Source organism: Aptenodytes forsteri, unplaced genomic scaffold (genome assembly GCF_000699145.1).
Source record: "Aptenodytes forsteri isolate BGI_AS27 unplaced genomic scaffold, ASM69914v1 Scaffold190, whole genome shotgun sequence".
Lineage (NCBI taxonomy): Eukaryota > Metazoa > Chordata > Aves > Sphenisciformes > Spheniscidae > Aptenodytes > Aptenodytes forsteri.
In genome coordinates this window covers 233347-243603 of record NW_008794597.1, presented here as the reverse complement: position 1 = coordinate 243603, position 10257 = coordinate 233347, and the positions used below count along the sequence as shown (strand labels likewise).

General features: G+C 37.5%; 1 protein-coding gene across 1 annotated transcript in view; it reads right to left on the bottom strand.

Moving 5' to 3' along the window:
• The window catches only part of PPP1R21 (protein phosphatase 1 regulatory subunit 21), a 38844-nt gene that overhangs the window by 17288 nt on the left and 11299 nt on the right, over positions 1-10257 (bottom strand). Inside the window, exons 11-15 of the mRNA XM_009272695.2 lie at positions 7326-7378; positions 4984-5133; positions 1797-1898; positions 1633-1721; positions 633-769 (exon numbers count right to left, since the gene is read on the bottom strand). Coding sequence (XP_009270970.2) covers positions 633-769; positions 1633-1721; positions 1797-1898; positions 4984-5133; positions 7326-7378 — 531 coding nt within the window. The remainder of the gene's footprint in view (positions 1-632; positions 770-1632; positions 1722-1796; positions 1899-4983; positions 5134-7325; positions 7379-10257) is intronic.

Here is a 10257-nt window from a genome sequence, read left to right as displayed (position 1 = left end):
ATAAGGTCGTAGCCCTGCAGGCGTGCGCACATCTCTAACTCCTCTTGTTTATTCCCCATGCTACGTGCGTTTGCATAGAGGCATTTAAGTTGGGCCCCCGATGAAGCTGTCTTACTGGCTGGAGTTCCTTTGTGCTGCTATCAATAGTACTATAAAAAACCTGCAGTAAAAACCTATAAAAAAAACCTAAAATCGTACTATAAAAACCTACAGTCATTTCTTCTCCTCTACAGTTAACTGACTATCTAAAATGTGGTACATGTGACTGCTTGGTAGTTCCAGGCCTGTGCCATGCCCGTGTCTATCCAGAAGGAAGAGTGCAGAGCATTAAGCAGTTTCTACAGTGCACTCAGTCTCCCAGCCTGGATCAAAGAGGGTCCAGTATGACAGAGCATACTGCAGAACTCACTTGCCCCATGGTTTAGACTGTACCTAAAGAGTAACGTTAACCTTGTTTTCCTCTATCATAGAAGTGGGATTTTTTGTGTGTGGTTTTTTGGTGTGGTGGGGTTTGGTGTTTGGATTGGGTTTTTTGTAGGGTTTTTTTTGTTGTTGTTTTTTTTAAACTGGTCTGAAAGGAAAATATACCTTCTAGTCATAATGTAACCAACAGAGCCAAAACTAGTACTTACTTGGTAATGCAAGAAGACTAACGTATGTATGTAGCTTCTCAAAGACTGCAGTCAACCTTTTCATGTCTCTGTGTAGGTCCATATTTCTAGCTCTTAAAGCAGCTGTGCAAAGAGAAGACTCACACTCTTCTTCCAAACTAGGAATATACGAATTATTTTTTTTTAAAAAAGTGAGCAATTACCTTAAAAAACAAGTTCATGAGTTTTGGAGTAGATAACTAGTGTTCTCTACATCCCCAGTCCAAAGCAACAATAGACTAGGAGTTTATTTTAGAAAGGTTAACATATCAGAATAACTTAGCAGTACATGAAAATTACTGTGTGCATGCATGTACAATCCCCATTCTTAGGAGCTTCAGTCACAAGCCAGGAATGGTTTACACTCACAGCAAGGAATTGATTGCATCAGTTTAAAGACTTTTTCCTCTACTACATATAATTTACCTTTTGCTTCCTAAGGAGCAGGAGAACAGCTACAAAGAAGGCATAAAACAAGATTTTTCTTCTTCCTTAATCCAAAACCTCTTTTTAAGCAGTCCTTTGCACTAATAATTCACCTCCCTTCGACCCACTCAGGAACAAAGATTTTCACTGCAGAAGGGACATGCATCTGGCCAAGTTTTACTACATTGCTATATTTACTGCATGATAAATAGTCTTCAGACAGGATCAAGAAATTAACAGTTTCAGTGTATCATACCTGAATAGTATCAACACTATTGAATAACATTAAGAAACATTGAAAATCTGTGTAGCTTTCATTAAAGTCTCATCTGTGAGGGGGGAAAAATAAGGCTTTAAAATACATGTTTTTAGCTCTAATACCCAGCTGCAAAAAACATGCATAACCTAAAGGCTCAAAAACCAGCAGGCAAAAAAAAATGTTCTGCCTTTTAAGCCAGAGTGCTTTAAGGGTTGACTTAATATTTGAGTTGTAGATGTTGACAATGCTGCATGCCTGACACTTAGTGCCCCTTTAATTTGATCAAATCAAAAGTACCTTTTTAACTGGTAAGGAAGAATCTTTCTTAAAAAGCACAAGTAGGAAGCTAAATGTTCTGAGAAGGCCTTCAATTTCACAGCTGTTTCCTGGAAGGAAAAACAACACATAAGTATTTTTGCTCTGTAAAAATCTTTTTCAATACTAAAAATCAGAAATCTTACCAGGACTGTCACAGTATCCTCTGTAATACTCTCAAACAACTGAAGCATTCCTTCCTCCAGAGGGCGAACATACGAAGCATTTTCATGAAGATACTGTGAGAACTGAGTACAGAGAGATTTTAAAATGGTGCTTACTGAAGGCTCTTGCAAACTGTTTCAAGTTAACAATTGAACGGTCCACTTTAGCAAAGCACCTGTCATCTTAAATGATCCCCGGGATGTCAATAATAAGATATAACAGTCAAGTGATGTACAGCAACCTCTTCTACAGGACAAACTCACACCTTGAGAGAAAGTGAGAAATAGTGAAGACTACAATGGAAGTCCTGGCAAAACCCTATCTAGGGCTTTGCCACAGCACCCTATCTCATTTTAACTGCCATGCACAGCACACCAAACCCCTGATTTTTAAGTTTAAACATTCTTGCATTCCTTGCTCAACTCCATCAAATTAAGGCTAGATCTGTGCACCATTAAGCCACCGGAATAAACTATCCCACCTTCCTTCCAGCTGTTGTTTGCCTCTCAGCCCTCGTCCTGTGCATCAGCACAAACATTTGCACGGCTACACCATGCTGTGCAAAGTACTGAAGAACCAAACCCAGTTAAAACTGAGAGCAAGAGATACAGTTTAATCTTTATCTGTATCCAGTCATTTTCAACATGGGCCAGTCAAAGTATGCTTATGCCAATGCAAAGGATGGAGCAGTAACTAATCAAAGGGAGAATTCTTACTTTCAAGAACTATGACAGGTTCGGGCAATTATGAAACTTTGGCCTCATGGAGCTGCCTGACTTTGCCAAAAATTGCTTTAGTAAATTCTATGACTAATCTCGCCTTCAAAAAAGTATACCCGAGAACAAAGATGTTTACTCTTACACACAATCAAAATGTAACAGTCCTGTCAGCTTTCAATTTTGATACCACAGTATTACAAAAAGCTTTTTCCACAGATTGACATAAGGAGTCAAAAGTGATCTTGGTTTTTATTTTACCCCACAGAAAGATACCTTCACCTTTGATTATTTATACCACAATAGTAGCTAAAGATCCCAGGCAAATAGGGTACGAGAAATTTTCATTATATCTTGTATTATTACAGTGCAGTAACACAGTGTTAATAAGAGAAGAGAGATGCCAAGCTCTCATTCATGCATGCACAAATCTGGATGGAATTAGGGAAAATTCCTAAATCTAAGGAGGAAGAAATAAACACATGCAGAATGCTCCTGACTTGTGTTGCAAGAGAGAGGACTGGAGTTATCTGGCACGATGCTGAAGACCCAGCAGAACCCAGCAATCCAATACTTAAAGAGAAAAGGAATACTTGAACCTGGAAGGGAATTGTCCACATCTACTCTGAGTGTTTGGTGGGGAAAATAGCTCGAAAGCGCCAGACAAGACCTGGAGTTGGGGAAAAATAAATCAGTGCAAGTGTGCTAAGCCACTACCTGACACTTGTCTCATTTTGTCTACTACATTAAGGGGAGGTTTGTGAATCACTCAGTGGAGGAGCAAAGATCACACTGAGAACACTTGCCAAGCAAACAGATAAATTAATCAAAAATACAGGAGCAACAGCAGCTTCAGTGAGTGATAAAAAGATGCTTCACCACTGGAAAGTCACAGCAGAAGCCCTGAGAGGTAGCATGCACTGAGGCAATTAGGTCATGAATATACAATGGGGCAGACTACAAGAGACATAATTATGAAAACAAACAAAGCCTGAGCTACTGAATCAGAGTCAATTATCAGAAAAGGAGAATCAAATTACAGTTCTGATTAAGTTGCATATTTCAGCCCTATGAAAGCACTTCTCTGCTGAAAAGCAACAAAGAAGTGTTAACTAGGACATTAAGAAAAAAAATGCGTGAGAAGTGATGTCTAAGAAACCTGTTTTTATTCCCTTAGTGTAAACTGCAGTAGTGTCTGTAGAATCCAATCACCACACTGGGCCACATAAACAAGGAGACAGTTCCTGCCCCAAAGAATTTGGAAGATGACAAAGCCACATAGTTCTCACAAGAAGAATATGCCATTTTGAGTACATTTGGTGGCAGGAGCAAGAAAATGTTGTTCTCAAACTAAGATCTACGCTGAATCTCTGTAAAAGTGTATTCTTGATTCAAATAGTTGAAACAACTGAGAAGATAAATACAGTGGGATTTCTCTAGTGGATAAACACCTTCACAAGCATATTTGTTGCCTGCAAAGAGATTAAAGGAGGTCTTCCCAGGAACGTTTTGTGATAGTTAACATTGCCACTACATGCATTGCAGCCATTTGATGAATGCAAATCAAGTCCATCTTGGTAGCTTAAGTCTGAGCCCTACAAACTACTAAATTGAAATTATAGTCTGAATCAGAAAATACTGTCATCCAGCAACTTAAATGCACATAGGTCCACCTGCACTATGAGTCAACAACTCTGATGTTAAAGCAATTTTATTCCAAAGCATACGTATATGCATCCCACACAAATCCTTGTGGACAAAGTTCTTTTCCATGCTTCATGGCATAGAAAGTCAAAAGATGCAGCTTAACAGCTCTGAATCATACTCTCAGAAAAGTCTTCTCATGGAGTTGCACAGAAAGAGACAGGTCAGGTTTCTCGTAATAATTTCAACACGCTTTACAGACTTGAAGCTTCACAACACTTACAGGAAAGGTCTTTACACAAATAGCCCAAAATCAGATTATAAAGTTGTTTTTTGACAAGGAAACAGAGTCCAAGTTCTCTCCTTCATAAGCCTACCTTACATCCAGTTTATTTCACATTACAGTTAAACACTTTAAACACAAGACCTTCTGTCTCAATGTCTCCCATGCCCCAGTGCATTAATTAAGACAAGCATCTATTTAGCAGTGCAATATTTGTGTATTTTAAAATAAGTCAGCTGAACTTTTGACAAATGCACTTTAATTTAGCACTTAAAGCCTTGATTTGACTATCATATTGCTCTTGTAGCAGAGGCACAGGGGAAAAGGATTCTCTGCAGCTACACCTTCGCCCACATTCAGAGAATTCACCCAATAGAAAAGACTTCTCATGCAGGAGGGGCTGCCTCTTGGGAAGACACTCATAGCATTCCAGTAAAGGTGGCAGAAATTTGCATGACTAAGATTATTCACTCATGAAAGTCTACATAACTGAATATACTTGTAGCTGAAATCTGTAAGCTTTACCTTCTGATTTAACGGCGATATAGCGTCTGTTGCAGAATCAATGGGAAAGATCTGTACCTTCTGCTCAGTGTACGTATGGAAGTTCAAAAGAGCTGTTACAAGTTCTTGAACAAAAGCCAGCGCCTGGCCAGCAAGGTCTCGCAACTTCAGCTGTGAAGACAGTTATAAAGTGATTATATTTGACATGTACCTATTTAAATATGAAAAAAAAAAATCTATGGTTGGATACAAAAATTGCTATCAATGATTTCTTTCTTGTTACTAGTTCAGCCTAAAATACATAGCAATTATCTTTAACTTAAAATTTATGACTAAACTACAATGCCACACAGAAGGACATGTTTTTCTATGATGACAAAGTACATTTTTATTTCATATAACAGCTTTGCCTCTGCTGCATTTCTCAAACTACAGGCCACAAGAACACTTAGAGGTTAGTACAATTAAGGAAACCATCTTTGAAATTAAGATTTCTAAAGACCAATAGACTAACTGCTGACAACAGCTCAGTTCTTTCAGTATGGTGATAGTGAGAAATTTGTAACATCTGGTTGTAAGGAAACCTAACTTTAATTAGTAAAAAACAATGAGGTTTTCTCCCAGAATAAAAGGTGCCTGCTTTTCTAACCAGTAACACTCAATTCTTACTCTCCCACCTGGACAGAACTGAGCTGCTGCTCATGAACAAGGCTGTTCTGTGGCTTTAGTGTAGTAGGAAGGTATCCAAGAAATGAATCCAAAACAGACCATTCTGAAAAAGCAAAGGCAGAGAAGAAAACCGCACTCTGTTGTGATTTATAGAGGAGAGAGTAAGGTTAAAGTGACATTTCAGCCAAGAATGACTTATCCTTCAGAGATGTATTCCTAATGCTTCAATGAAGTGTTAAATCAAGTGAATCTTGATTAAGGATCAGGGATGATGGTGAGTAATTAATGTAGTCATTATACTCAGTTTGTGTATGTTCATTAGCTATGCAAGGAAGGAAAATAGACAATATTACTGTTTTGCTGTCCTTTACACTGCAGCCTGTGCTAATACACTAGCATTTTGCCTCCACTGGCAAAGCCAGTCATAAAAATCTGTCCTGGAACATTTTCAAGACTGCAGATCTTGAAGCATGAGGCTGGCTGACATAGTGCTAGCAGAAAATAGCAAAGGGAGAAACTCTCCACACACATTCAGATTTTTCTTAGAAGTCAGCAACAGGTTGATTTAAGGGTGCTTCCATCACAAAACTGGACAGCAGGTCACCTGTTCTCACAGCAGACATATTAGGAACAAGGTCTCTTTATAGGCACTTCTGAAGAAAGGAGAAAGCAGCTATTTGAAATCTTTCTGCAGTGGCATCTGAATGCACTAACTTCGGTTCGAGGCATATCATACAAGTGAAGAGAAAAAACACTGAGTGCTGTGGAGCCCATCCTCAGTGGTACCAAAACAGGAAAATTTTGACTGCATCAAAATATCTGATTTACTACTGTAAAAAGCCTTCATATATTTAGCTATTCACAGAAAACTAATGCTCATTTTCGAATATTGAGTAAACCACATTCCCAAGGAAATTGATGAAGTTACAGTAGTGAAGAGAAACTGTTTCTTTTTTTTAAATATTTAAATTAATAAGGGTAATTTGTCTGCAAGTAAGAGGTGTTTTGGCAAGAAGTATCCCATAAAATGTAAATGAACCATGCAGAGTTCTCAAAAATACATGATTTATTCCTTAAAAGGATTATGACTAGTGACAAGTAATGTTAGCTAATACAGTATTCTAATGTACACACCAATGTATAGTTTACAAATGCAAACATTCTTTGGGGCTCAAGTGATGCGACTGAAGCTCAGTTTGAGGGAAAAGGAATTTAAGATACCAAAGCTTTTGTTGAAAAAAGGTAGTTTAAGACCTCTAAACTAGCGTAGCTTTAACCAACTTTAAAAATGAAATGTTCAAGTTCTAACTTACTGCAGGTTGGCACAGTAAGAAAATATTTTGTATAACTTTAGAGACAAATATTAAACCTTTTTGCCATTCTTTTTAGAAAGGCATACCTGAGTTAATACCTACAGTGATCATCAGCCAGTAGTCAATGGATTAGCTCTAGTGAAGTGAGGTGCGCAGACAACACGACTCCTTGACATAAGAACAGTACAGACTACCTTTTGAACAGTATAGACTACCTTTTGAAAAGCGCAGAGGCTCTGTGGACAGAAATTCCCTTGGAATATCATGGTAGTAGTAAGATAGACTATCTTCTGCCATTTCAGGTCACTAAAACGACTGGTTTTATTCAGTATCTGTGTAGAAAGTTGCATCTTTACATATGAAGCCATAAAAAGTGCTTACCTGGTATCTTCTGTTGTGTAACGGTACATTCAGAGCATTGTATCGATTAGATTCTACAGGACAAAAATTGAGTTATATGCACTTATTAAATCTTCGTTTTTTAAGAGACACTTATTGGTAAATAGTGATTAATTTTTTTTAAATATAAAATTACATGAACTATAATATTACTGCAATGAAAGTAGTATTAACTAAAAAGATACAAACAATTGGCTTCAGTGAAGTAGGCCTAAACATTCTCACTTAAGAACTGTTACTGTGACTAGGTGGAGAGAAAGCACTTCTATACTTGCCTTAGATTGTAGAGTCAAATTTAACCTTCTGAACACCCTGAATTTTATAGGTAAGAGCAGAATCCTCTTGCCCAAAGGAACAGTATTCATCGCTAACAAAAGTGAAAATCTTTAAAAAAAACCCTTAAAGAATTCAAGATGATCTTCAAATTTTAATTACATTCCAGAGACTGTCAAATAAGATGAATGTTTTTCAGTGGTTTGTACATTAAAAAAGCTCCTGTATGTACTTGATTTGTTGATAATTTAGAAGATGTACTCTCCATATTTCAGCATTCGGTTCCAGTTACAGAGCAACTAGAATGATTATTCAATTACAAGCGGGCACAATTTTTAAAGAGGTAGAGGGATATTTGTACCTAGAGAACAGCTTACAAAGTCTTACAGATTTAAAAGGGATCACATCCATCCTCAATTAAATGTAATAACCACTTCAGTTTAAAATTTGCACACAAAGGAAGTTTACAGCTTCTCATTCCTTTTGTATCACTCACATTTGGCAATTAACACATGGGAAGAGGTAGTTGTATTCAGAACAAAAAAAAAACTCTGTCCAAAATCACCAAATCCTACTTGTAAGTAAATGCTTCAGAAAACTGTTATCTTTCTACTCTCTAAATGATGCTTAGCAGTCAACAAGTCATTTGATTGTTACTGAAACTGAAGCCAGCTGCTAGTTACGTTTAAAACCAACTACAGAGCCTATAGCAAGACAGTTGGAATCCATAGCAGACAAACATTTCCTGACTTTCTCTCATTCTTCTATCACTAAAGATCTGTCCACTATTTGCAGTGTTTTCTACACAAGCAAAAACATTATGCTATGGCAGCTGAGTGAGCGGATAAACAAATTATTTGCATCAAAGTTCTTGCTACAATGATAACCACCTGTAAAAAAAAAATCAGCTAAAGCAGCCAGAGAAGTAGAAATAGGCATCAGATGCCAGGCAAAGTGATCTTTGTGAGAGGAAAGAAGTGAAAAGGGTATCAACTCAAGGCACCAACACCTAAGCATAACATGCTGTATGAGAGTCAACATTTCCCAAAGAGAAGATGATCTGGTGTTTCTAAGCCAAGACTCACTGGATTGCCAACCCAGTGGAGAACCTGGAAGGCTCACCCCTGCAACACCCTGCCAGATCAGCTTTTAGAGAACCTAAGGCTATTCAAAACATTGTCATCGAGCTTTAAACTGAATGAAAAATGCAAAAGCTACCAATAAAACCCACCAGAAATTCAACAGCCTGTTTTCACTTCTCTACTCCTTCTCCACTACTTTCAGCTTTTTCACTATTCCAGGTCCTCCTAGTCTCACTGCCAGAAGAGTACAGACTGCTGCCTGCCCAAGTACAGCCTCATGTTCAAGCTATTTACAAAAGCACCCAGTACACAGCACTGATCTGGCACATACTAACCAATTCTTGTACCAAAGCAACGCAAAGGCTAAGGACTCCTAATTTCATGGTACCCTCTGCACTTCAGTTTATCTAGTAGGAGTTGGAAAGGAAGCAGGAAAAAAAAGGTTGCTTCAGGTAAAAGTCCCTGAATTCAAAGGGGTTTTTTTCCCTTGAAAAGATGAAAAAGTCTGAGACAAACCACAGATAAGAACTAGCCTGGGTGTTCTCTGATCAGAGATGAGACACACTGACAGACTTCCCACTAATACTAAGTGTAGACCGTTATTGATGCAGTGCCTCATTAAGTCAACATCTCTGCAGCCACCAGTTTATCCCCATCTTAACTTACTGTAACTCTTGAATATACCCTGCCAAAAATAATACTCTGAGATGAGTAACTAAAGAAATCTTTGTGGAGAAACCAGTAAACTGACAGTGTTCTTTCATCTTTTACAATATTCTGTCAACACTAAGCAAGACAAGTGGCAAATTACTCAAAAGCCTTCAAAAGTTTTAATTTTCATTATATATATATAAAAAACTATAAAAACTTGATATTTTAAGATCACTAAACAAGATTATGATGACTATTACGAATACTTATTACAATTACCTGCAAGTGTCTGTTCAGATGTCCAACATTTCTTACAGCTAATACATTTTAATTCATAAGGAGTACTTCCTCCAGATGGATATCCAAAATTAAACAAGAAACCCAGACCAAGGCAATACGTACTTGTGTCATTAAAAGGTACTTTTTCATTGATTATGCATAGAGATTCTTCCAGTCTACTGCCCAAAGCTGCTTGAAGATTCTTTAACTGTTGCTGGCTAAACAACAAAAAGACAAACGAAAAACCACACACACACACTGTAAGCCTTTAATCTGTATCACTAACACCATAGCTCACCATAAGCATCCCTTGAGTGTGCAGGTATCTGTCTCTTTCTAGAAGTTAAATAGAAATAAGACAGTAGGAATAATTTCTCCTCCTTTATGTCACATTTAATATACAATATTGTATTTTAATCCCTAACAAATGCAGTGAAAGATCCAACAAATTGTTGTAAATCCTAAGTTCCATTCTTGAGAAGCTCAACTTACTTCAGAATTAATCTTTACATTATTTTCTAATTCTGCAGTTATTGTATAAGCTATATGAAGATATTCCTTTCTACTGGAACTTGAATGGGAATGCAGAAGGGCCTTTAATTAGTTACTATATATCCGATGCAGTATTC